This window comes from Trichosurus vulpecula, chromosome 7 (genome assembly GCF_011100635.1).
Source record: "Trichosurus vulpecula isolate mTriVul1 chromosome 7, mTriVul1.pri, whole genome shotgun sequence".
Classification (NCBI taxonomy): domain Eukaryota; kingdom Metazoa; phylum Chordata; class Mammalia; order Diprotodontia; family Phalangeridae; genus Trichosurus; species Trichosurus vulpecula.
The window spans coordinates 261,194,370-261,220,299 of record NC_050579.1 but is presented as its reverse complement, the minus strand read 5'-3'; the positions used below and the strand labels follow the sequence as shown (position 1 = coordinate 261,220,299).

Sequence of the window (25,930 nt, the reverse complement as noted above, 5' to 3'; positions counted from 1 at the left end):
AGTTTTTGTCACTGCACAGCATGAAACCCATTAATCATCATGACTGACATTCCGAGAATATCTAAGCCTGCCTTGAAGTGTTGGGGTGCAAAGTGAGTGCCTCCCTGGTGTGTGTGTGTGTATATCTCTGGAAACAGGTTAACCCCAAATTTCCATGACCTGAATGCCAACTGAGCATGCTCCAAAGGGTGGAGAAAGAAGTACGGTATAAACAATACATCAAAAAAAATCTGACATGCAGAATCCCACACCCACAGTCTCCCACTTCTACAAAAGGAGAAGTATCTTTAATTTTTTTTCTCAATTAACAAAAATCTACCCTCTTATGATCACACACACGCTGGAAAAGACAGAAAAATCAAGAAGTTTGTAACATATACATAATAAAGCAAAACAAAATTCCTTCATTGGCTGTGTCCAGAAAAGTTCTCAATCTGCACCATATATCTATCGCCTCTCTGTCAGGAGGTGGATGTCATTTTTAATCGTTAGTCTTCTGGAACTATGGTTGATCAGAGTTCCTAAATCTTTTAAAGTTGTTTGTCTTCACAATACTTTTGTTGTATAAATTGTTCTCATTCCGCTCACTTCACTCCTTTTTCAGTTCATAATAAAAACCTCCCCAGGTTCCTCCGAAAACATCCCCTTTCCCACTTCTCACAGCACACTGCTGTACCATAATTTGTTCATTCGCGAGCTTGACCTTTGCGACTCTACGGCATTCAGTTTTGTGAGGTGTTTCCATTTACGCCGCATAGTCCTTGCGTGTAGTTTTCCTGGTTCTGCTTATTTCACTTCGCATCAGTTCCTGTCTGTGCCTGCTTCTAATCACATGCATTGTTTATTGCGGCGGCACCGTCCAGACAGGCATTCAATAATATAATGCACCACAACTTGACCATTCTCTGCTGCTACCATAAACACTTGGGTGAATAAATGGCCTTTCTTTCCATCACTGACCCCCTCGGGCTACATGTTTTACAGTAGAATTTCTGGGTCAAAGAGGAGGGACATTTTAGTCACCGCAGAATTCCAAGTACTTGTAATTCACAGATTCCAAAGAGCATCCCCAGGCCTACTTTTACAGACAAGGCAGGATGTATGGTTAGCTCGCTTACAATCGTGTATTTTAATCGGTTTACACATTTGTGTAATACTCAGAGTGGACCGGCCTTCACAGTTGCCATAGAAACTATTCAAGGGTCTTTGAAACAAGATGGTGGCCGGAGGCGGTTTCACTCTAGCCTCCGACGGTAACTCTATGGTAGGTCGGGGGTGAACAAATTGGATCTGGGAAGCGAGATTTCGTAGCGCACACGCGCACTGAGAACTCAAGAACACGAGAGACGGGAAGGCGACTTACTACGCAAGTCTGACACCGGTGCTACTCCGTTTCCGCGGGGGAGGGGGGAAGGAGGCATACTGCGGGTTGACTGAAGCACATGCGCAATAACAGCAGTGGTGAAGCTTGGGTGGGGCGTTCTCTGGAGGCTACGGGAGCTGGAGTGGCGAGGTCTTTCCAACGCACGAGCTTACTGGCGACGTCGACAGAGGAAGGCGTGGGCGGCCTAATACGCATGCGCTCCGAAGGCGCGGACTTGCCTTAGGAGGGTGTGGCGAGAAGTGAGGCTCATTGCGCAGGCGCAGGGGCTACCTGGTTTGACGAGAAGACTTAGGAGAGAACGCGGGGTGGGGGTGGGGGTGAAGAGCGCCTGCGCGTTGTTCGAGGGTTGGGAGTACTGGGGAACTTCAGAGGAACAGAATGCGCAAGCGCATTAATCGATAGATGGGTGGGTGGGAGGAAGGAGGAACGGGGAGTGAGCAGCTGCGCCTGCGTAGTGCGGGGGTGGAGCGCGGAGGGGGTGGGGGGAGAAGAAGGGGAGAGCGCCTGCGCGGCTGTCAGACGGCTGCTTGGTTGGTCAGTGGGGAGCCAGCGCCTGCGCACTAGGACCCGTGTGCAGCAGCAGCGGCAGCGGTAGCGGTAGCGGCGGCGGCGGCGGCGGCGGCGGCGGCGGTGGTGGTGGTAGTAGGCTTGGCGGTAGCGGTTGAGCTTGCGGCGGGCGGACGGGGGTCCAGTCGGTACGTTCGCACGAGGTGAGGGTGGGTGGTTTGCGCGTGCGCAAATGCCCCAGTCGGGACGGCTGAGAGGAGGGAATGGAATGGAGTGGAACGGAGGGGCCGGCGGACAGGCGGGGGAGGGGAAGGGCAGGCGGTCGCCTCGCGGGGCCCGAGCTGGGAAGGGAGGGTTGGGGTAAGAGCGCGAAGGAAAGGGCGGGAGCGCGCGCTCGCCCTGCGGGTCTGGCGCGTGGTGCGGCGGTTACGGTCCGGGCGGGTGACGTTGGCGCGACGCAGGGTGAAGGGGGGGGTGTTGGGGGAAGGTTGAACGGCGAGCGCGGGGCCGCCACGCTGGAGAACCTGGAGCAGAAGACCACGAGGGGACCCGGAGATTGGTTTCATCTCGCGGGACGGGGAGGGAATGAGACCACGTGGGTGAGTCGGAGGGGGGGGAGGAGGAGAGAATGAGCCACGCGGGACCGTTGGGGTTGGGATTGGGACCTGGGGAGGGATTTGGGGTCGCCCCACGCGGACACGTGAGATGGGGGAGGGATTGCTCAAGATCGGGGGTTGGGGACGTGAGGGCCGTGGTGGGGCACGCGGGGAGAGGAGGCATAGGAGAGCTAAGAGACTTGGGGGAGGGGCTTCTGGGGTACAGGAAGTTGGATTGGGGGGGGCGTTGGGGGAAATCCCTCGGTTTCCCTCTGCTGGAGAAGGTGGCTCTGAGTGGGAGGGAGGGGGACTGTATGGCCACATGGCCTAGGTGAGGTCGTGAGGGGAGGGGGCAGGAAATCCAAGGCAGAAGGGTATCCCATGGAGGTGGCTAGAATTGTGCCACATCGTGGTTTTGAGGCCTCCGACAGAGGGGTGAGGGGCCCAGGTTAGGGAGGGCAAGGGAGAAGGCAGTCCGTTTTCCCATCCCCCAAAATCCTGAGTGAGGGGCCAGAGGATAAGCAAGGCAGAGGAGGGAACATTTAGAGGTATATGAGACAAAATTAAGGGGGCTGAATTGGCAATCGGGGTTGGTTTCAGTATCAGCACTGGTGTTTAAAGTAGATTGGACAGGCTCCTGTTAGCATATGTTAACTTTGCCACTCAGGCTTCATATCATCCTATTGTGTTACCTACTCCCTTTCTCTTTTGGAGTGAGGTAATTGGATTTAACTAGAGCTATCCCAGAAATTGAAGAAGGTAGGGGAAAGGAGGCATAAGGAAGAGACTATTTCAGTGATAGAAGGGAAGGATGGGGGGTTGTTTTACTCCCTCAGACCTTGGCAAACAATCTATTTGCATTCTATAAAAAGGAGTGGGGCAGAAAAGCATCTTCTCTTACTAATTTTGTGTAGTACTTTGTAACCTTTATTGAATTCTCAAACCATGACACGGTTTCCAGATGGCCACTGTTTTTCTCTTATCTCCATCCTTTCCTAAATTGGGACTTTTGTCTCTTGTTATCTCTTTAAATATACTCAGTGAAACCCTTAACTTAACTACCATTAGACGAGCCCTTTGGATTTGTAACCCCAAACTTGCCCCATGTGCCGCCTGGGCCTGAGGCCTATTTCACTACAGGTGCATGCTGGGAAAAGTGGGAGGGCCCCTGGGGGAGGCCTGGTATTTGGGTTTCCTGAGGGAGCTGTGACTGGTTGTTTGTCAGAGGGTGAGTAGACCCTTTTCCTTTCTCCCCTTCCCTAGATAAAAGCTGGTAGCTTAGGTTTGGGTGGCTGGGAATCTCCCTGGCTAAGGTGCCTGGTCGATTCCTGTACCACTGGTAGGTGTAGGGGTGTGTATGACAACTGTGGGTGGAGCCCTGAGCTCTGAGTCTCCACCCAGTCCCCTAGCATTAGCCCAACTCCACCCAGTTGCTCAGAGCTCTTTAACTAATTATAGCCTTGGCTCCCTTTTTTTGGGGGGGGGAGAAATGGGAGAAAGGAAAAAAATGGATTCTTCCTTCCTGGGGCTCTATCAGTATTACTCTAAATCTCCCATCCTCCACAGTTGAGCTGCCCACTCACCTGTTCTGTCTCCTCCACCCTCCCAGTTCCTGGCCTCTAGTAAGATCCAGGAATTGGGGTATTATTGGGGGAACAGTCTTGGGAGCCTTAAAGAACTATTAATAACACCCTTTTTCTCTCTTCCTCCTCTCAGTTGGAATAGAAGTCTCTCAAAATGGCAGATGACCTGGACTTCGAGACGGGGGATGCAGGGGCATCAGCTACCTTTCCCATGCAGTGCTCTGCCTTGCGCAAGAATGGCTTTGTGGTGCTCAAAGGCCGGCCCTGTAAGATAGTTGAGATGTCCACCTCCAAGACTGGAAAGCATGGCCATGCCAAGGTCAGAAACTCTCTTTCTCATTTTGTCTTTTGCTTCCCAACCTGCTTATATCCTTTATAGACTGCCTCCTTTTGGCTCTTAGTTTCCCCCAAACCTGCTTTCTGTACCAGATTATTAGATTTCCGATGCCTCCAACCTTGCCTTTCTGGCTTCTTAAACAACCATTACTTCAGCATTACTCCTCCACCTTGACCTTCCCAGTTTTCTTCTATCTCTTTTACCCTTTGGATTCCTTTGAGAGTCCATTTCCACCATTTGGCCTCTTTTCTTCCTTATCCTGGCTTCCTCTTGTTTTCCATTTTCCCTACCCCTCAAATGCTTTTTAGATTCTTTTGTTTCTACCTACTTGATTTTTCTCAATACTGGATGCAACTTTCCCTCTGGTAAATGTTTCCTCCAGGGTCAGAAAGAGCTAAAGAAACATGTCCAATATATGCTGAAATTTTAGGGTTTTGTTCTTGTTTACCTGTGTCTTCATCCTGCTTTTGTTTCTGAAAAGCTAACTCTTTTCTCTCATAACTGAGCCTGTACAGTATAAACTTGCCTCAGTATCATTCTTCTCACCTAAGTCCTGTCATTTCTCTTTTATCAGTCTTTCCATATCTATCCCCACATTTCTACTTTCCTTCCTATTCCTTTTATATCCTCAGACATAACCTGTTTTCTAGGCTCTTCAGCTTTTTGCCTCCTGGTGGTCATTTCTCCTCTTCTTGGAGGTTTAGGGACTATCTGTATCTGTCCCAAACTCTCCACCTTCCCATCTCATTTCCCAGTCTCCTAGAAACACATTCTCAAATGTTCAGGTCTCTTATCCTTCTGACTCTGGATTCCTTGTACCCTTAAAACATACTATCTCCCTCCTCATGTCAGAAATTGCTGATTTCCCTCTTAACATGATACACACACACACATATATATATATGTATATATATACACATCCAGGTTCATCTGGTTGGTATCGATATCTTTACTGGGAAGAAATATGAAGATATCTGCCCTTCAACCCACAACATGGATGTGCCCAATATCAAGAGAAATGATTTCCAGGTATTTGGAAAGGGGTTGAACCAGAGCATCTAGGTTTTGGGGAACCTTCAATTCAATGTGAGAAAGAAAAGTGTTGGATTTTAAAGTAAAGAGATTGGAAGAAAAGTCAGGCTAAGTAAGGGGTGGGGTTCATGATGGAAGGTAGAGTGAGAGTTGTTTTGATTGCCCATCCCCCATATTCTTTGTCCTTAGCTGATTGGGATTCAGGATGGCTACCTGTCACTGCTCCAGGACAGTGGGGAGGTAAGGGAGGACCTTCGTTTACCTGAGGGTGACCTTGGCAAGGAGATTGAGCAGAAGTATGATTGTGGAGAAGAGATCCTGGTAAGTTCTTATCTTCCTGTCTTACCCTCGTTTTCCATTTTCAGTGCTTGTAATCTTATAGTGAGTTTTTACACCCTCATCCCTTTTCCTAAAGATAACGGTGCTGTCAGCCATGACAGAGGAAGCAGCTGTTGCAATCAAGGCCATGGCAAAGTAACTGGCCCCCAGGTAGGTAGAACCCTGTTTTCCTTGCCTGTTGTTCATCCATCCCCCCACTAAGTCCTTTGCTATAATGCGTTATCTGTGTCAGGGTACGTATGGGTTGTCCTAATCTTTTCTTTCCATATTCAGGGTGGTGGTGGCTGCAGCAGCAGCAGCGATCGGCACCTGAAGAGGCCTTCCCTCTCCTCCCCAGCCTGGTTAGGCTTTGGCCCCACCTTGGCTGGACGCCTACTCTATTTCTTTGATGTTTTATTTTGGTTTTTTTTCTCTCAATCCGGGGAGCTCCCCCCACACCCACCCCATTAGTCAAGCCCTATCCCCCCCAACCCCTTGGACAAGATGGGGGCAGGGCCTTGGTAAAACTGCCCCCTTCTCTCCCCCACCTCACACTACAGCCCTGGTGGGGGAGAGGGGATGGGGGCTCCTTGAGATTTAGTTTTTTTCTTTTTTATTATTCAATCTGGAAGCAGAAAGCTGTGGATTCTGGATTCTGGCAAAAATCCTCTGCCCCCTCTCCCTACCTGTCCTGTCTGGCCCCCTGGTTCCCTATACCTCACCTAGCACCACTCCCTCCTCCAACAGGGGACCAGACCCCCGCCCCCCCATCTGCCTGTATCTTTCCCCAAATCTCCCTAGTGGGAGAAGGGACAGGAGTGGGGAGGGGCTCTATTCCCCTCCTCAGGCATCCAGGAGGGCCCCTAGCACCCATGGGCCCTACCCCTCCTTGCGGTTTTCTCCCTGACACATTTGTTAAAAATCAAACCTGAATAAAACTACAAGTTTAATATGACAAGTTTCATGTACTTCTTACTCTGAAGGTTTGACTACTAGTTTGACTACAGTGGGCTGGGGGGGGGTGCAATTCAGACAGCAAGGAAACAGGCTCTGATGGCAGTTTAACTTTATTAGTTGGGAGAGCTGGGGAGGCAGGACACAGGTCGAGTCACTTGTGATAAAAACGTTGGTTCTGGCTGTGCTGAATAAAAGGGAGACGGGGGCCTGGTTGGCTGGTGGCTGCAAAGCTTGACTGTTGGGGGAGCAAAATAGAAAGTTGTTAGTGTCAATAACCCCATTTTCAAAAAGTCTGAATCTCACTTGAACCCTCACCTTTCCTGATGGTTGCATCTGTACAGGAAGCTGGGGTGTGGCTAAAAGCCCAGGGGTTGGGTGCAGAGCCTGGGGATGCATGGGGCGCAGAGAAGACTGTAACACATGACAACAGGTCAGCACTTCAGGATTACTCAAACTTTCCTATAAAATCACCTCCAAGAGTAGGGTCTCACCGAATCAGAGAAGCCAGATTGCTGGTTAGCATGTTCCAGCTGCTTTTGAAGGGACAGGGCATTGCCGGGTTGTAGGAACCCTAGGACAAGACAGACCAATCAGTGAGTAGAAAAAAAAATCCCACAAGTCAGGGAGCAGCATAGAAGGATCCACAAGTGGCATTACCTGTTTGTGTGGGCTGGTAGTGGCTGTGTACTGCATAGGACTGTGGCTGAGGTTGGGACAGGTACTGAACAGCAGGAAAAGCTGAAGGGGCTGAGGGGAGGAGGTTACACATAGATAAGAGGCTACCCACAAGCCAAAACAAATTCTCACGAAAAGCTTTGCTGTGTGCCCTCACCTCTGAGCTGCTGGCTGGGACTATAACCTGGCTGGGTAGGTCCATAGTGAGGTGGGGGCTGGGCTGCCCCATAGGCCCCTCCCGGGCTACCCTGGAATTGCCCATGTTCTGAGGTTCCTGCAAAAGCTGTTGACCCCACAAAGTGACGGGTCTGGAGAAGATGGGGAGGGTTAAGATTGGAAAGTGTTCAAATACCAGGTACAAGCTCACTAAATACAACACACTGTTGTCAGGATAAGTTATCTAACCTTGAGATACATTTTTTATTATATTTTTATTTTATTACATATTTTAAAATGAAACAGGTTCAGAGAGACTGACTTATAGGATCACACAGGAAGTGTAAGATACCTTATCTACCTCTAAAATCACACAATGTGTAGTTAGGGGAGATTACAATGATACTTTCACAGCACATTAAGTGCCACTTGTAGTTAAAATGTCAGTGATCCCTGTCTGCTTACCGTGAGCACTTGGGGTCCAAACATCTGCTTGGCCCTATCAGCAGACATAAGCGTTCCTGGCCTGTTGTGTCCTCCAGGGCTGCCTGTGATAAGGTGTGCGGTTCAGAAGGCTGCAGGCTCTACGGAGGTCTCCAACCACCTCCATGACCCTTGCCCCAGCTATCCCCACCCTTTCCCCTTGTCCACCTCACCCTGCATGCTGAGCAGATGGGTCCCTGTGTGCACAGCCAGACCTTGCTGGTATGCTGCAGATGTAAGTGTTGTCAAGTCACTGAAGGGGAAGTAAGATCAAAGACTTAGTATCAAAGATTATAAAACTGGAAGGAACCTTATAAGTTTTACAGATGAAGAAACTGGGGGGCCAAGAAAGGAAATTAAATGAAATTTTAAAAATGAAAAAGCTTCCCTACACAGGTGGCAGTTAGGCTATGAACGTAGGTCATCCTTCCTCTTCTGATACCAGATTCCCATTTCATAAAGCCCCACCTCAGTCTAGGCCCCATCCCTCTACATCCCCACCTTTGCTCCTTACGACGCCTTTTTTCCTCCTCATGTAAAACTTTCTTGAGCTGCAGGAAGAGCTGGTGCTTCTCCTCTTGTAGAGCCAGGAGCTTCTCTTGCAGTTTAAGGATCTGGGAGGATCATGGAGACAATGAAAGGGGGGAGCCGGGTGTAAGAATGAGACGTTAGTGTGTGTGTAAAAATTTGCTTACCTGTTCTTTGGTCTCTTCCAGTGACATCCTCTCTTCCATTTCCTTTTTCTTCCTCCTCTCCTGCTCCTCCTTCATTTTCTGTTCCATCATCTTGTCTACCTCCTCTTCCTCTGGGGGGAGGGCCATGGGGTTAAAACTTAAAGCTACAAGGGAACCTCAGACCTCAAGCCCTCATTTGAAACACAGAAAACAGCCCTAGATAGGAAAGGTGGCCCCGCGATAGCAGGTTCCCCAGCTCGAGGCAGCGGTGTTGGAGGCAGGAATGTGGCCTCGCTGTGCGACCCCGGAGGAGTCACTTAGCCTGTCTGCCGGGGTGTGAAATGGCCAGGGGATGGCACCTCCGAGCCAGGCTGCTTCACAGGACAGGTATGGACGCTCGTTCCTTCCCGTCCCCTCAGCCGGGGGTCCCTCACTCACCCTGCCTCTTCCTCTCCCGCTCCATCATTATGTGTCGATGCAAGGCCCTGGCCATGGCATTGGAGAGCTTGGGGCGTTCCAGAAGCGCCGGCATGGTGACCCGCGGGGTGCTGTCACACAGACTGGGACTCGCTCACTGACAGCCCAGTCACCCGGCAGAAATCTGCTTTGTCGGGGGACAAGCATCATCACAGAGGGGTAGAGCGGCTCCCACTCGCGGAAGGGGGGACCCGAGAGCCCTCCCCACCACCCCGAAGAAACCAGGGTCCACCAAGATTCGGTGGTCGGGGGGGGGCGGGATGAGCGCCCTGCTTCTGGGAGGGAGCACCCCACCCCACCCCTGCCTCGGACCCGGGCTTGGTCCCGGCGCTCCGAGGGCGGGCGGGGCCGGAGGGCGGGGCTGGAGAGAGCATCAGGGCTCCGGAGGCGACAGCGCCGGGGCGTGAGGGCCAGGTCACGTGCTTCTCCCGTCAGGCGCCCCGCCACCCCCTCGAGCCCATCACCTGTTCCAGCCAGCGGGGTGGGGGGTAGAGTGCCATGCTGGGCTCCCCACCCTCCCCACCTATCCAGCAGCCACCAGCACTGACCGCGCTCTGCGCAGGCGCGGCCAGGGTCCGAAAGTCTCGGACTAGACCTCCAGGCCCCCAGCCCCTCCCTACCTACCTCCTCTTCCTTCTCACTTCAGGCCTCCTACAGGCCTCAGGGACTTCGTCATTTCCGGACTCGTGGGTAAGTACTTCCGGGGCCACGGATGAGAGATGGCGAACTTCGCACGCTGCCTGAGTGGGGGAGGGGAGGGGCGGAAGAGGCTTGGGGCTAAGGGAAACTACTGCGGCTGCGCGCGGTGCTGCGGCCGTGGGGTGACCGGCGGAACCGCATCGCTTGGTCCGCGCCCCGACCAGCCGCGGGGCGTGTAGTGCACGTAGGGGGCGGTGGTCGCGAGGAGTCTCCCGCGCGAGGGAGGGGCGTACTTGGAGGGGCGCCTCGCTCTTCCCCCCGGGTCGGGAGGGGCATGTTCCCCGAGAAAACCTAACCCTAATAACTCTAGGAGCTAATAAAGCGGGAGGGCCCTAAAGAGCTCGCCTAGCTCCACGCCCGCGTTTTACAGGCGAAGGCCCACGACCACCCGCCAGGAAGCGGCCGGCCGGGCCCACGGCCTCCGGGCCGGTCAAGCACGGCCCCGGTCCTTGGGAGGCCGCGGGATGAACAGCGCTTCCGGAACACTAAAGACAATCAAAGAGTCAAAGTCCCAAGAGATCGGGATATCGCCGTCCCACCCCCACAGGAAGTGGAAGCAGGGTGCACCCATCGCTGAGCCTTAGGCAGAAGGGAAGCCAAAGGGTCTGGGGTAATCCCGGGCAGGGGGCCGGAATCGAGGCCAGCGCCGCCATCCGTGCCTGGCTCCACGCTGTGCTGTCAGGAACACAGGAAGGGAGCATAAATAGAGACTGAACCCACAGGGCGCCTTCCTGATAACTAGCATGTACTTGTGGGGTTTCTTCAGAAGGGCCTTGTGAAGTACGTGTCTTTATCCCCATTTTGCCATCAGGAAACTGAGACGCAGAAAAGTTAAGTCATTTGCCCAGCAAGTGACACAGCAGCTACTAACTCTCTAAGGCAAGATTTGAACTCAGGCCTTCCCGACTCCAAGTCCACTTTATCCACTGGGACACTTAACTGCCTTCGAACTCCCTTGGGTTAAGATTTCCCTAGATAAGTGCAAGTGGAGACTGGGACTGACAAGGTTGTGTCTGAGACAGGGCGTTTATTTCAGTTCTTTAAGAAATCAGAGTATGTAACAGCTGTACAGGGGTGGCTCCTCCTCCCCCAGCTATTCCTTCCCACTGGAAAAAGTTTCAACGGAGAGGGGAGGGAGACAACTCCCCCTGGGGATTCACATTAACCAGAAACAACGGAAATAAATTAAGTGATGGGAGTTTCCCCAAATCAGTGCATGAGGAGAGGGAGGGAAGTAGTGGGGTGGTCAAACAAGAGTTCATTGCGGGAGGCCTTCCAAATTTTGCCCCTATGGACTTCCCCAATTAATAGAGAAGTGTTCTGGACCATCACAATTCCCCCAAATCTGTGGGCAACCCCCAACCCAGGAGAGCTACCCTCCCCCAAATAAAAATGCAAAGCCCCCTGAAAATCTGAGGGGGTTCCCACCATGTCCACTCTTCCCTGGGAGTGGTTGGGGAAATGTATAAAAAGTTGGTGCTTCCCAAGTTCATAAACTTTCCCTGCCATTGTGCTTGGCAATATGAGCCCATATCTTCTCACTCCACTCGTACCAGCAAGGCATAGAGTAATGTGGCACCCTTTTCCTTGGTCACCCACTCAAGCTCAGCAGGACTAAAGTGGGGGTCAAGGGGGCCCCCAAGGGCTGTAGAGGGTGGGCCAGGTGTGTAGGATCCAGGACGTACACACACCTGGAATGCTACCTGGGCATGGTATGGCCTTTGAGATTTGGGGTCCCGGAATCTAAAGACAAGAAAGAAGGAAAGTCCTGTTGGGACCGTATGAGGGGAAAAAAAAATAGGAAGGAAAGGGTGGAAATGTGCAAACACATAGTGGAAAAATTGTCGAATAGAGAAAAAGAAGAAAAGGCATGGGGAAACCAATAGGCCAGGGAAAAGTGGGAGAAGGGAGACTGGAAACAAGATGGGTTTAAAAAAAAAAAAAGCTGGGCTACAGGGACCTCCCTCCAGGTTTCACCAATATCCCCGTTCCTTGGTTATCCCAACTTCAGTTCCCACGCCCTCTATTCTCCTTCACTCACTGCACTTTGGAAGCAAGGGCATCAGTCCCAGCAGCATGCCGAAGGGAGGGGGAAAGCAGCACAGGAGGGGGCTGCTCCTCACGAGGAGGGACACAGTTTTCACCAGACTCTCCATACCCACACCCTGGCTCTGCCTTTAAAGGCCGGCAGCTTAGGATTGAAGCGCTGCCTGAAGACAAAGGGTAAAGGTTAGGGGTCTTCCCCTTTATTTCCCCCACCCTCTATACCTCCCCTCCACAACCTCCTCAACGGGAAGAGGAGGCCTGGTCCCCCCAATCATTCCCCTCAGCATCATCCTTCAACTTTGTCTATCCTATTACCTGCCCCAAGCTCCCCTCGGTCCAGCACCCTCCGAACAGCCCCAACACTACTCCCATGATAGGCCATATGCCACTTCTTGGATAGTGCTGCTGTCTCCAATCGTGGATTCACTCTGCAGGAGAGAAATGTGTATGTCTGTCCTGACCTTGGTTAACCCCTCAAAAAGCCCTTTCTCTTCACAGAGGAACAGGATGGACTTGTTCTGTCCAGTTGTCTTGCTGAAAAGTAAGAAGTAAGAAACAGAATCCTAGGAGCATAGATCTAGAAAGGATCAGAATTCAAACCCAGGTCCTCCACCTCCCAGGCCAGGGCACTTTTAATTGTTATAATACACTTAAAAAAAAATTCAAATAAAATAGGCATTTGCACTTCTGTAATAGAACCAAAAAATTAGATCATATAATAAAACAGAAAGCTGCAGATTTCTGTTATGTACAGCTTATTTTCTGTTTTAGGTGTAGAACTTGTAGCTTTGTCCTGCTTCCCTGTGCTGACTTTTGGTTTCTCCACTGACCCTCTTTTTTTCCCAGTGGGGTGGGGAAGGATGGTTAGGAAGGCAAAGGGGGACTAGGGAGAGGGCAGCCAAAAAAGGAAAACAAAGTACATTTCTGGCAAATTTTGATTTTGATGCTGTTTCCTTGAACAGGAAATTGTATATTCTATTTTAATGATATTTTCTAGACATAATAATGGAGGTTTTGATAAAAGCAAACTCCTTGTCCTCTGTGGGCTTCGCATCCTAGGCTGCCCTGGGGTTCCATCCCTCCCATGCCAAGCCACATGCCTGAGGTTGAAGCGGCACCAGCCAAAGGGCAAGGCATACTCTTGTGGTGGCTCCCCCCGACGACGATGTGCCTCATCTCCCCGAAGTTTCCGACAGGACTCACAATAGCACAGGCTTCTCTTGGGGGGTGGGACAAAATAATCCTCTGGCAAGGAAGAAGAGAAAGATTTAATTCAGGGGCTACATTTCCTAAAGAATCCTTATTTCTGTTTTTCCTCTGTTGTTCTCAACCCTCAGAAATGAGCCCATTCCCGCCCATCCCTCCACTATTTGGGGCGTTTGAGGAAAGCAACCTAGTGTCCCAAGAAGAGAGGACCTGAGAGTTGATGGTAAAGTTAAGGGATAGAGTCTCACCTGGCAGTAGCAGCAACTCCTGGAATCGAGAGCAGAGGGCATGGTATTCACAACTCTTTAAAGGACTGGCATCTGGAGGGGGGGCCCAACATACACTCTCTTTGATGCCTGAAAGGTAGGGCCAAATCAGAGTAGGGAAGGGGTGGGGAGAGAAGAAAACAGTCAGATAGAGTGGGGGAGGAAGAGATGGGAGCAGAGCATATTTTGGGGACATCTCCTGCCTTCAGTGTGCCTCATTCAGCTTCTTAAATGACTGTGTTTGGGAGGCGGGGGGAAGGGAGGAGAAATGATCCTCTGGGGAAGAAGCAAAGAGCTTCATTATTAAGGCAAGGACAGGTATCCAGAAAAAATAGTAGCATTGGAGTAATAAGGTCCCCTCCAGTGGGGCTGTACAGTACAGGCTCTCCCAGAGCCTCACCATCTACCACATCAGCCTTCTCCATGTCCCCCTGGATTCCAGCTCCCTCCCCACTGGCTGCTCCTGTCTCAAGGCTCATGATCGTCACCTGGAGAGGAAGAAGTTGGTTAACCTTTGGTCCGCTGCTCTCCCCTACCACAAATCCCACTATACACCACCCACAGCCCTTCAGTTTCAATTCCTTTTCCCTTTTAAACTCCCCAGTTTGCCCCATCAACCCCATACAAACTTCACTACGCCCCCAATTCTAACTTTTAAAATCACCACCACCACCACCATGCTCTAACTTCCTAGATTCCTCCCCCCTTCCAGCACTATTTCTGACCAACCACCCCCTGCTGACCTGCTCACACTGGCCATAGAGGTCCACTAGGGCATGGCAGGGCTGGGGCACCTCAGCCACAGCCACACCCTGGTCCACACCATTGACAAAGAGGTGCAGCCCCCCAGACCCGTCCAACCTCAGCCCCAGCACCGTGCCTTCTGGGCACGTGTCCAGGTTTGGCCCATACTTCTCGCAGATCTGGAGGACAGAAGCATGAGAATTGAGCCACTTCTCAAAAAACCCCACCTCTCAGATATCAATACCCGTTCTCCAACACCCTCATCTGGTCTCCCCACACTCAAACATGTACTTCTTTATATACCTTTACCCTCTTATTTCCAGGCTTCCCTTCTTATGATCCCCCCCAGCACTTGTCCCTACCTCTTCCCCACTCAGGGCCCATCCTCTGGGTCTACCTATTACTTCTTCTTTAGGTTCACATTACCTTTATATTTTACCCCATTTGCTCCAATGACTCCCCAATTCCTATACCATTCCATTTTTCAGAGCCTTTTCCTTTCCTGATATCTCAGTTATCTCCAAACACTGGATCTGCCTTGCCTATACGACTGTTCCCCTTCTTTACATGTCCTGCCCACCTTGAGGCCATTATGGAAGATACCCTGGCCCCGAAGTAGCCAGGCGGCCCGTTTGAGGGCACAAGCTGAAGCTGGGAAGTTGAGCCGCTCAGGAGGGCAGGCAATGACTCCTAGGGCCAGGGATGAAGTCCACTGCCGGTTCAGGAAGTCCAGCCGCACCTGGTGGGGAAAGGGGAGATTACCTCCTAGCAGCCACTGACCCACAGAAAGAAGTCTCACTGGGTGGGACAGGGGAGATAAACAGGACATATTACTTCCCCTGCAGATATGAAGAAGGGTGGTTTAACTTTGGTATGATTTTCTTTCTAAATGAAAAAAGGCTCTCTAGCCTAGGTGTCAGTAAGAAAGGAAGTTTTGAATCAAGAGTGCTGACATTATTCCTCTCTGGCTGTGAAACAGATGATGTCCTCTTCTAACCGTAAAGGGAAACCAACATTCTACTTCATCTTTTCCAGAGATTGCCAAGTTTTAACTTCTTTATACTTTCTATTAAGAAAGAGAAATGAAAGGCACGGAAATAGGCCTTTCGTTTCTCTTTCTTATGTAAGGAAGCAACTGGGGTCAGAAGGAATTGAGGAACGAGTACTTCAGAGCAAGAACCTCCCTTCCTGTTCAGGGAGGGATGGGGGCCCAGCCCACCTGGACCAGCTGCTGAGGAACCAAAGGCTGGTTTATTACAACTATGCCCTGGTTGTAGCTGGCCACCCGTGTGGCTGTCAGGTTCCCATTAGACAACAGGATGTTCTTCCCATGATTCTCCAGGAACTCAAGGGCTGCAGGGGTAACCACAGCTTCATTCTCACCCTGTTGGAAGGAACATGTACGTGTCGGCTAGGGCTCCAACTATATTCCTTTTTCATTCTCACAGGTCCTATTCTAATTAATAGGGAAGATTACTCCCCAGTACTAAGAATCGATGAAAGCTGTTTATCTATACAGCTCTTGCTCACACGAGATAGTAGGTTATCTTTTTCCCCCTTCCCTCCGACCCCCAATATCCAAGACATGCAGATATTGTTGAGAGGGTTTAATTTCAATTAGATGGCAGCAAGGACTCTTGCCCCAAACCTCAGCTCTTACCGTGGTGCCTGGTTCTTCATCGTCCTCATCTTCTTCACCCTCACTGCCAGTATCTGAGCTGAGGGAGGGTGGCTTGGTGCCTTCGATCTCCTCTAGCATTGAGGAGCTGACAATGGAGATGACCTTCACCCGCCCGTACAGGTCCAGCACCACCCACACATTCTGGGGGCACACATGGGTGAGGGAATGGGGTATTACAGCATACCTCCTCTCCCCATACTGCTACTCTTCACACAAACCCTGCACTCAACAGGGGAGAAAAGCTGAGGGACAGATGGGATAGCAGGGGTCTCAACAGAAGATGAGACTAGGGGAAGGGAAAAAAGTGAAAACAGTGAAGCCTAAAGGTGACTGGGAGAATATGTATGTATGGAGAGATATCAGGGAGAGGGTCTTAAGGAGTGCTGAAAGGCAAGACACCAAAATGGTAGAAAAGGAGTAAAAATAAAGGATGTGGGCCTGGAAATAAAGGATACGGAAATGAGAAAATCCAACAGCATTACCTTGGCAATGCCAGTGGCTGCAGGCCCCATGTCCTCACCATCCACCAGGATATGCATTGTGTCATCTGCTCCTCTGCGTATTCCCACACGGCTTCCCACCTGCACAGAGATTTCAAACAGGTTTATAATTCAAAAACACTGTAATACATTCTCTGTGTTCTCCTCTTCTAGCCCCTCTACCAGAGTTCTGTCCTCCCTTTCCATAATCTCATACCACCTCTCCTAACACACTCCCTTCCCCCACTTCCCGTATTTCTCAGCCCTCCCAGTGCTCTCTCTATATATTCTCCGTCCTCCAGGCCCTGCTCACCCCCAGCCTCTCCAGATTTCGTCCATAGTTCATCCGCTGAAGCTGTCCGTTACGTCTCACCTCACAGCCAGAAACCATCCATGTGGTCTTAGTCCGTAGCTCTGGTAGTGATGTGGGCAGCCCTGGCCCTGCCCCAGTCCCTCCCCCAGGCCCCAAGTCCCCTGGTAGAAGTGTTGTCAGTCCTACTTTGAATGAACCTGCCCACTTCTCATCCAGCTCTTCCACTTGTACCTGGAGGGAGAGGAGGGAAGTAGTCAGGAGATGAGGTAAAATCAGCAGGAAAGAAAAAAACAGAAGTATGAAGAAGAATGAATTATCATGAGTTTCCTCCAAATCTGTCCTTTAACAGCACTCTTTGACTGGAGGATCCCAACCCCAGCCTCATCCTACCTCAAAGACCTCATCAGTCCTGAGCTCCTTCATGCTGAAGACTAGGCCATGAGCGTAGCCAGCTACCCTCATGGCCCGAGTACCATCTTCACCAAATGTCACATTTTTCCCACAGCTGCTGTGGAATCGGTGAGCCACACCTGCCACTGGGAAAGGAAGAGCACACAGAGGGAAGTTGGAGGTATAGAAACAAGGGAGGTGTAACTTTTCTACGCTGGGAGAAGGATGTAAATTTTAGTACTTTAGCCAAAAAGTGCTCATTCCTGAAATGGTCAGTGGCAAGAAAGCCTTATGAGGTCATCTCTTCACCAGTGAGGCACCAAACATAGGCTGCCTGCCTCTTTAGAAAGTGAGAGAGAAGACTCAGCAGACCATTTCCTATTCAAACAGGAAACTGGGAGGGGCAGCAAGGACATATAGCAATACATTTTCCTCTATGAGAGAGGAAAAGCTCCCCAAACCAAAAGTTGCAATGAACACTTCCTTGACCCCAAGTCTAAAAGCTCATGGATTTATAACAGCACTTCTTCATAAAGAAAAAGCAAACACTGGTTATCCTTCTCATTTCTCTCTCTCTGAATCCTTAAGTCTTCCCCTTCACCCAAAAGTGTCCTGTCCACAACCTTTTTCTCATCTATGATCCCTAAACCACAGCTATTATCTCCCATATACAATAATCCCCAAGTCTCAAGTCCATCATTTTTCTATAATGTTGCTTCCAAAACTCTCCTTACACCTACTGATCCCTTGTTCCTTGAAGTTCTCACCTGGGGAATGAAGAGGGAAAGATTTCTCAGTGGCATTGCTGGTTGACAGGCTGTTATCCATAGGGCCTGTAGCACTGGTAATGGAGACCTGGACACACTGGCCGTAGAGATCCACCACAGCATACACCTCTGGGGTCAGAGGGAGAGGCAGGGGCTGGGACACCAGTTGCCTGAAATCCTAAAGGGAATGAGGACTAAGGTATCTGAGTCCCCAAAAAGGGGTGTGGGTCGAGGGGATGTCTTGCATCCCTAAAAGGAAAAGGTTGGTTTGGAGAACTAGAGGCTAATAGGGCCAGACACTTGGATCCCTGAACAGGGAGGTCACCTTTCCCAGCAGGGAGGCCAGAACAGGCAGGCCCTTGGTCTTGGCCATTGATGAAGTAATGCAGGTCCCCCTTAGCAGTACGCATCATGCCAATCCGAGAGCCGGTGCCTAGAGAATCAAGGTCACAGCCATAGTTGTTTCGCATGGTGTTTCCATCCTGCATGATAGCTGTGCCACTATTGAAGGGGAAAGGGGAAGTCAGCCTCCCTGTGAAACAGGGAAACCCACCCTTTTATCAGAAAATTTCCCTAGGATCTTGATAAAAGTATTAAGACCAGGATGTGTTCCCAGGCCTAGACCTTCACCCTGCTCACTGCCAGCAATTCCCTTTAACTAAGATATCATCTTAGTGAGGTGACCTGACCCTAGACCTATTCCAACATAATCCTTTATCTGAAAGGTGTGCCTGCCATGGTATTTACATGCTATGTTGCATTTTTCTCTCCCTTCCACAAGGGATGTATTCTATTTCCTTATACTTATGCAACAGTTTAGACCACTGTTATGGAAATTCCCCATCAACAACAGCTACCTCTGCACCAAGTTCAACAAAACTCCTCCACAGCCAAGGACTGTACCTAAAAGTATTTTCCATCCCAGGGGGTCAGCTGGGCTTTGTCTTCTCCCTCCTTTATCCCATCTCATGCCTGGCAAAGTCCTTTGCCAAGAAGGCACTCAAGAAATGAAAGAAGTAGTGAATGGATGAATAAATTGCCTCACCTCAGCATCCACGTGTCATAGTCAATGTCAGTCATTGTGTTGGGGAATTCTAGGTCTTCTGGCCGTATGGCAGTCACTCCTGCAGGGGGAGAAGGAGTCCCCTTTATGGCTCAGGAAGCCATCCTAAAACGTCAACCTTCCCCTCAAGCACCCTAATAACCAACCTACCAGCCTCAATAGATCCTGACCAACGATCGACCATCTTCTGGATAACAATCTCAAAGAGTTCTCCATCTCGAAGGGCCCTGCCAGAGAGAAGGGGGAGACTCAAAGACAGTCTCTGAAGGCATCAGGGATACAAGAACCAGGCAGCAGGAAAGGGGGAAGGAAGGAAAGGGAAACTGATACCTTCATCCCCTATTATGTGACTGACCGGTTGGAGATGACGATGGCATCATTGAATTCACTTCGACAGTTGTGCCTGAGCGCTGTACGGCCCCCGTTAGTGATGACAGCATTGCTGCCGTGAAGCTGGTGAAATCGAAGGTCAGTGGCTCCTGCTCCAGATGAAGGTGAACTTGGTGACAGCTGGTTATTTCCTTCAGAAATGTCATCAGGGAGCGGCAGTAGCTCTAGGGATTGGGGGGAGGGTACAGAATCAGCTACCACATCCTTGTTTCACAATCCTCATGTTTCTTGGTCTCCAACTCCTCCTGGACCTCCCCTTCTAGATCCACAAAATGCTTCCTGCCTGTCCTTATGTTTTTTCCTCACCAGAGTCATCCACAATGGTGGCTTGTGCAGCCTGGCCATAAAGATCAACTACGGCATAAACTCCTGGGGGCACATTCCATGCTGCAGGACCTTGGGCCACCCCATTGACAAAGAAATGGAGGGTGCCATCCTCTCGCCGTACTACACCCACTGTGTCCCCTGCCTTGGGGAAAGGAATATAAAGTCAGACATAGTCCCTGAACGATACTGAATGAAGGAAAGGATGTTATCTACTGCCCACCACTAACCATACTAGAGTCTCTCTTTCCCCAGGGGTGGGATGAGGGTGGGAAATCATTGCCATACTCTAGTCCTGCCTGCTATGCCCCTTGGGGAACAAAGTCCACACCCCCTACCAGACCTTGAGTCGGTCAAGGTTATGACCATATTCGTCCAGGATGGTCGTCCCATTGTGCATCACCCCATTCCCAGTCATCATCCAAGTTCCTGGTGAAAAAAAGTGAGGGTTGGGAGAAGTCCATGTCCTTAAGAGGTCAATGGGATAGAAGGAACAAAGGAGGATACATTATAGGGCTAGGATGTTAAACCTGAAGACCTGGGTTTTAGTTCTAGATCTTTCCTTGACTATTAGGTGATTTCACCTGTCTGGGACTGGGAGTCATGGAGTTGAGCTAGAGGCTCTAAAGAGTCTACACAGAGTATGGGAGTCAAAGGTACTGGAAGACACCCTCTTCCCTTATCCTTGGCTCCTTCTTCCTTCCCAGAACTTGTCCCTCTACCCCTCCTTATCCAGACTCATCCCTTTCCAAACATCTCTCCCCACCCTTGGAGCAGGAGCCCCTCTCACCTGAACGCAAGTTGGTCATGGTAGAAGGCAGTTGCAGATAAGCTGGATTGTGGGTGGTGACTCCAATTTCAATTGAACCTGCCCACTTGTCCACCATTTTGTCAATTCGAACCTGGAATAACTCTCCATCCCGAAGAGCCCGGCTGCTCAACACCACACCATGATTGAAGTCATCAGTGGCACTGTGAGTGGAGTAAATGGGGAATCAGCCGCATTCTACTACCTAAGACCCACCCATACTTCCAGCTGCCCCCAAATTCCAGCCTCCTTTGACTACTGATTAGGGAGAAGATTCCCCCAGTCCCAAACCCCATTTATCCCTTAGGTGCCATTCTATCCACCTACTCCGAAGGACCTATCCCCCTATCCTGACCCAAACAAGCCCCTTCCAATCCCAGGGGCTATACTGGGGTCGAAGAGCAGTTCGTCCTTCATGGGTGATTGCTGCCTTCTGTCCACAGTTGGGGTGGAAGAGCAGGCGATCAGGCTCAGAGTGGGCAAGGCCAGGAGGGGGCCTTCGATGGGCACCCTCAGGAGACAGGGCCCGAAGGATTGCATTGTTTCGTCGAAGACGGTCGCTGTGGTTGTGGTTGTGGACAATGGTCACCTTCACTGCCATCCCATACAAGTCCACCACACCATACACCACTGGGGGTGTCACTGAAGTTGCCACACCTACGCAGGGACCAAGAAAGAAAGGAAGGAAGGAAGGAAAGAGTCATACGGAGAGACGAACTCAGAGAGAGGCCCAAAGATACTAACACAAAATCATGGAAGGGGAAAGAGGCAGAGAACGAATCAAACCTGGGCCCAGTCCCATCTTTTACCCTTATTAATCTCAAATCCTCTCCAACCTCTCTGCGTCAGCCTCGGTCCCAACCTCTGCCCAATTACTCCACCCTCACATATTTACCTCGGCTGTTTTTTCCACCTTACCCTGGTCAATTCCATTGATGAAGAAGTGTAGTGCAGAGCTGGCTTTTCTGGTGAGACCAATGTGATCCCCTTCCTTTGGGGAGGGGAACAAGAGATCTCATAGTATTCAGATTTTCCATCCCCCAGGTCCCACATTCAAATGAAGCAAAAGTCCTGGGGTCTTCTCATCTAACTATTATTATCAGACAGAGGTTAGGACTTAACAATAGTAAGGGCTGACTAAGCAAAAAATCTTCCCTGCAAACACGTGTAAACAACCCAATTTTTCTAGTAGGAAAAAAGTTTAGAGTAACCACCCCTCTACCCCTCCCCACCACCTTTCCGGCCCTGATCCTGGCTCTCACCTGTAGCTCATCTAGGCTGAACTCACAGTATTCCCGACGTGTCCCTTTGCCATTGGTCAGGATTCCACAGCCACTCATCATGATGGTGCCTACAGAAGGAAAACCCTACTCCCCTTAGTTATAGTCTTGAGAAACTCCCTACCAATTCCCCTTAAGGGCCCAGCTCTCTAGTACCTGAGCGAAGATTGGTCATAGTTGCAGGATACTCCAGGCTGTTTGGGTTGTGGGTTGTCACTCCGATTTCTATGGAGCCTGACCATTTATCCACTAGCTTATCAATTCGAATCTTGGGGTAGAGAGAAGTCAGCAAGCGAGAGGAAGAAAGAATAGAATGGTAACGGAGGAGACGACACCCAACTTAACTCCTATTACTAAGTACACGTGGATAAACTGAGGGAAAAAACTCTGACCCATACCTCCCCTGTGCCCACACTTATCCAGGAGAGTGTCTCAAATGTCTAGGTCCCCAAAAGAACAGGGCTTAAGGGAATAAGCTGAGACATAAGATGCTTAGATTTCTGAAGCGGAAAGCAGGGATCGGAGTTCCCACCTCGAACATCTCATTGTCACGCAGCGGGCGGTTTGTCATCACTACTCCATTGTTGAACTCATCGAGGGGCCGGCGGCGCTCAGCCGTCTTGTTGTTGTTGCTGAGTTTGATGAGGGTGCCACACTTCTCATGAAAAAGCAGGGCATCGTTGGAGGTGAGGGATGTTGGGGCAGGGAGTCCACTCCCACCAGCACCAGGTCCTGGCCCTTCTCCTGCAGGTGGGGAGCCAAGGCTGACACTCAGGAGCCCGCCATTGTAAGCGGAGAGGATGGCATTACTCACTACTTCTGACAGTTCCATGCCTGAGAAACCTGGAGTCCAAAAATTGGGAAAAGGGAAAAATAAAGTCCTCGTTCTTGAAAGCCTTTCCCTTCCACTGCTCACCTCCCTTCTATTCACACCTCTCTTCTCCCTCACCCCAGCCACCTCCTATCCCTTCCCTCCCCGCCCCCCCCCCCCTCACCATTCTCCGACTCAAGGCTGTTGGGGAACTTGTCCAGCTGGGCCTGGGCTTGGGGCAGCATGAGGGCTAGGGACCAGGTTGGGGGTGGGAAGGGAGTAAGGTCTCCAGCCCTTACCCCTGGTCCTCTCAACCATGATACTTTCCCAGGTCTAGCCCCTCACCCCCAAAACATTCCTTTCAATGGCCCCGCATGCACCGGTTTTACTTTGCTCATCTCCTTCTCCTCCCACATCTCTTTATTCCACACCACTCCCAGCTCCTTCTTTTCCGCTGTCTCCTAAGCCCTTCCACAGCCCCCTCCTACTCCACAAACATCCAACTATTTCCCTCAAAATCCTACATTCCCAACTCCACACAAACTATCCTCCCACACACCAACTGTGCCAGCCTCCACACCTCCAGCTGTTTTCCTATTCCCCCTCCCCCCGCACAAATACACAAATTCCCAAACGTCCTCTGCGTTCCCAACCTGTGACCCTCTTCCTTTCATCGTGGCATCTCACCTTCATCTCCGGCGGCCCCCTGGTCAGCAGAGGCGTCCCCAGGGGGCAGGGCAGGGGCAGGGGGAGGTGTAGGGGTACCAAGACCTGGCTCGGGGGGCAGCACGGTGATCTGGGTGCACTTGCCATAGAGATCGACCACAGCCCAGACTCGAGAGGGAAGGCCAGTAGCAGCAACACCACAGTCCCGCCCATTGACCCAGAGTCGAAGCTCACCGGCGGCTGTGCGCTCCACACCCACACGGTCCCCCTCACCCAGCTGGTCCAGGTCCTGCCCATACTCTTCCAGAACCGAACGCCCATCCCGGAGCACTGAGCACCCAGACACTACCCAAGAGCCCCCCTTCAGTCCTGTGGCGCTACTTGGGAAGTCCAGAACACCTGGGTCCAAGGCCGTGACTCCAATCTCAATCGATCCGCTCCAAGAGTTCACCTACAAATGCGGAATCGGGAGTTGGGTGGGGAGGGGGGCACAGGGGAAGGAGTTCGGGCGGATGGCCGCCTCCTCGGCTCGCTGCTCCTTCCAATCCCCCGAGTCTTTCTACGGGTCTGAGTATCTCCATGACCGAGCCAGAACAAAGGAAGCTGTCATCTGCCTGTCCTAAGGGCCGGCTCTGCTGTCATGACCTCGGCGCAGCCTGCTCCCCTCTTGTTGGCCGGAGAGCCCTGGCCCCGCTAAATCATAGAACCGCCCCCCCCACACACACGCCCCCTCTTCCCCTCCCGCCCCGTCTCCCCGCACACCTTGCGATCAATCCGCACCGTGAAGACTCGCCCGTCCCTCAGGGGCTCCCGGCTCAGCACCAGCCCATGGTTGAACTCCTGGCCCGGCTGCTGCCTCCGCGCCGTGCGGCCACCCCCGGACAGACTCACCAGCCGTCCAGTGCGCGGGTGCAGCTCGCCGCCGCCTCCTCCTCCGCCGCCGCCCGCCCCGGCCCCCGGCCCCCCTCCCGCCCCCGCCGCCATCCCCAGCACCGCCGCCGCCGCCCGCACAGACGCTGACTGACACCCGGGCCTGCGCGACAGCTGCGCTTATTGGCAGCCTGGCAACCTAGACGGGTAACGCGAAGGGGAAGAAGGGAAGGTGGTGGGTTTGCTTTACGGCACTGCTGGCCACTTAGGTGGGCCCCGCCCACTAGAGGTGAAGCGGCGCCGGGGTAGCGGGGACCGGGAACCGGATCGAAAATGAAAGACACTGAAGGAGGAGAGGGGGCGACCGAACGGGAGGACGACAGTCTTGGAGTTTGCTTTACGGCACGGTGGGGCAGTCGCTTTGCGACAGCGGACTGGCGTAAGATGCCCCTTTCACAACCCTCGCATAGGTACCGTCGCTTTATGGCGGAGAGGCGCCAGCCTAGGAAGTACCGTTGTTTCGAGGCAGTGGAACAAACCGACCGCTGGTGACACGGGGGAAAAGGAGGACATGGAGACTCCTCCCTGATGCCTTCTCTATAGCAGAGAGGTTTCTCGTGTGGCCCAGCCCCTACGACACCACGCCAAGCAACAGTTATTAGTTCGAAGCCCCAATGTGCCCGCAGCACGGAAAGCTGTTGCCTAGCAACACAAAAGGCGAGAAATTGCTTTACGTCAGAACAGTCGTATGTCAACTGTTACTTTACGACAGCCGGGAAGCACCTTACAGAGAGCTCCAGCGATGCGTTCCCCGCCCCACCCCCACCCCCAAGTTCCCGCCCGTTATGGCCTGGAAATTACAATTCCATACCAAAGGCAGTGGCTATCTAAGTCTAATGCAGCCTGTTCCTTCACGGCAACAAGGCCCCCGTGTTGTGCTGTCTTCTCTTTCTCGTCCCAGGTGAAGCCTTGGCTTTTTACGGCTTCGAGATCTTCGCCAGCTATTGCACTTGCATCTGGGATACCGTCTTTGCTGTGCAACAGCTGTCTGGAGATGGCCGCTGCCTTGCAACAGTCGCTCCTAGGCAGTGTAGCGGATCCCTTTCCTTAAGTTACCTATCCTAGCCTAGTCCCAGATCCACAGAAATCCCCCTCTCTCCGTCTCCAGAATGGGATTAAAGACTTCAGTGTTTTATAATGAAGTATCATTGCAGTCACGGTAGCGATAGCAACGGGTAACCAAAAATTGGACGTGAAGCTGCGCAAGAATTATGACTAGAGCTCATCAAGTCCAACCGCCTCCAATTTAATATTTCTTAATAACAGATGAAGCTGGAAGGGGGAAATGATCCTACCTAAGGCCAAAATATTAGTTCCATCGAGGCCAACCTCAGAAGTCCCCAAACATGTTTAATCTCACGGACAACCCAAAAGAAGGAGAATTTAAACCTCTACTGCTTAACGAAAAGCCCGAGCATCTCTTTTCTCACCATCAGCCCCATTCCTCGGCCAGGCAGACTTTTGTGTGACGTCACAATGACGAAAGCCCGCCTCCCCAGGGTCCACGTTCTGTGATTGGCCGGGTTGGGTACGGGGGCGGGGCAGAGAGGTAGACACAAAAAAGGAAGGCTGGGGTAGGGGTGGGGGCTGAGCCCCCGGACTCCCGCACTCGAACCGTGACTCCGCCCACCTCCACTCCCCCAGTGGGAGGGGCGAGGGGGCAAGAGGAAGGAGCGGCCCCAGGGGAGAGAGAGAAGGGGAAGGGGGAGTGGAGAGTGGATTTCCCCCGGGGGGCCGCGGTGGGGGCGGGGCCTCGGGGTGGGGCTATGTGGGGCGGAGGAGCGGGGTGGGGCAGCTGAGGGCGGGCCCCGGGTTCGGGGAGGGGCAAGATGGACGAGCAGGAGGCTGGAGGGGCCGCCGGAGGGGGTGGCGCGGGGCCTGGGGACGG

General features: G+C 51.9%; 3 protein-coding genes across 8 annotated transcripts; 1 reads left to right on the top strand and 2 right to left on the bottom strand.

The window, feature by feature from the left end:
• Positions 1-1,364: 1,364 nt before the first annotated feature.
• EIF5A (eukaryotic translation initiation factor 5A) lies at positions 1,365-6,712 on the top strand. Of its 6 annotated transcripts, none has more exons than XM_036769091.1 (6): positions 1,365-1,381; positions 4,204-4,389; positions 5,332-5,436; positions 5,629-5,760; positions 5,855-5,928; positions 6,052-6,712. In XM_036769091.1, the coding sequence occupies exons 2-5, from the start codon at positions 4,225-4,227 to the stop codon at positions 5,915-5,917; spliced, it is 465 nt and encodes a 154-aa protein (XP_036624986.1). In that variant the 5' UTR covers positions 1,365-1,381; positions 4,204-4,224; the 3' UTR covers positions 5,918-5,928; positions 6,052-6,712. The 6 variants fall into 6 exon arrangements, with proteins under 6 accessions (XP_036624986.1, XP_036624984.1, XP_036624981.1 ...); XM_036769089.1 differs by lacking the exon at positions 1,365-1,381 and adding an exon at positions 1,454-1,623; XM_036769086.1 differs by lacking the exon at positions 1,365-1,381 and adding an exon at positions 1,838-2,079.
• A 94-nt stretch (positions 6,713-6,806) lies between these two features.
• On the bottom strand, positions 6,807-9,871 carry GPS2 (G protein pathway suppressor 2). The gene is made up of 11 exons (XM_036765867.1): positions 9,804-9,871; positions 9,141-9,303; positions 8,724-8,833; positions 8,530-8,642; positions 8,202-8,281; positions 8,011-8,093; positions 7,547-7,697; positions 7,372-7,461; positions 7,206-7,285; positions 7,030-7,125; positions 6,807-6,949 (listed from the first exon to the last, which is right to left on the bottom strand). The coding sequence occupies exons 2-11, from the start codon at positions 9,232-9,234 to the stop codon at positions 6,866-6,868; spliced, it is 981 nt and encodes a 326-aa protein (XP_036621762.1). The 5' UTR covers positions 9,235-9,303; positions 9,804-9,871; the 3' UTR covers positions 6,807-6,865.
• A 1,014-nt stretch (positions 9,872-10,885) lies between these two features.
• On the bottom strand, positions 10,886-25,484 carry NEURL4 (neuralized E3 ubiquitin protein ligase 4). Its single transcript, XM_036768400.1, has 32 exons — positions 25,473-25,484; positions 24,854-25,047; positions 24,233-24,684; positions 23,875-24,161; positions 23,134-23,563; positions 22,631-22,696; positions 22,168-22,478; positions 21,792-21,903; positions 21,618-21,706; positions 21,274-21,346; positions 20,745-21,012; positions 20,338-20,519; positions 19,891-19,976; positions 19,530-19,692; positions 19,189-19,387; positions 18,984-19,060; positions 18,816-18,894; positions 18,096-18,271; positions 17,771-17,899; positions 17,004-17,149; positions 16,614-16,844; positions 16,304-16,402; positions 15,801-15,962; positions 15,360-15,524; positions 14,721-14,879; positions 14,140-14,319; positions 13,797-13,884; positions 13,379-13,486; positions 13,025-13,169; positions 12,240-12,352; positions 11,920-12,088; positions 10,886-11,621 (listed from the first exon to the last, which is right to left on the bottom strand). Exons 1-32 carry the CDS (start codon positions 25,482-25,484, stop codon positions 11,417-11,419), a joined length of 5,355 nt encoding a protein of 1,784 aa, XP_036624295.1. The 3' UTR covers positions 10,886-11,416.
• Between the last annotated feature and the right edge of the window lie 446 nt (positions 25,485-25,930).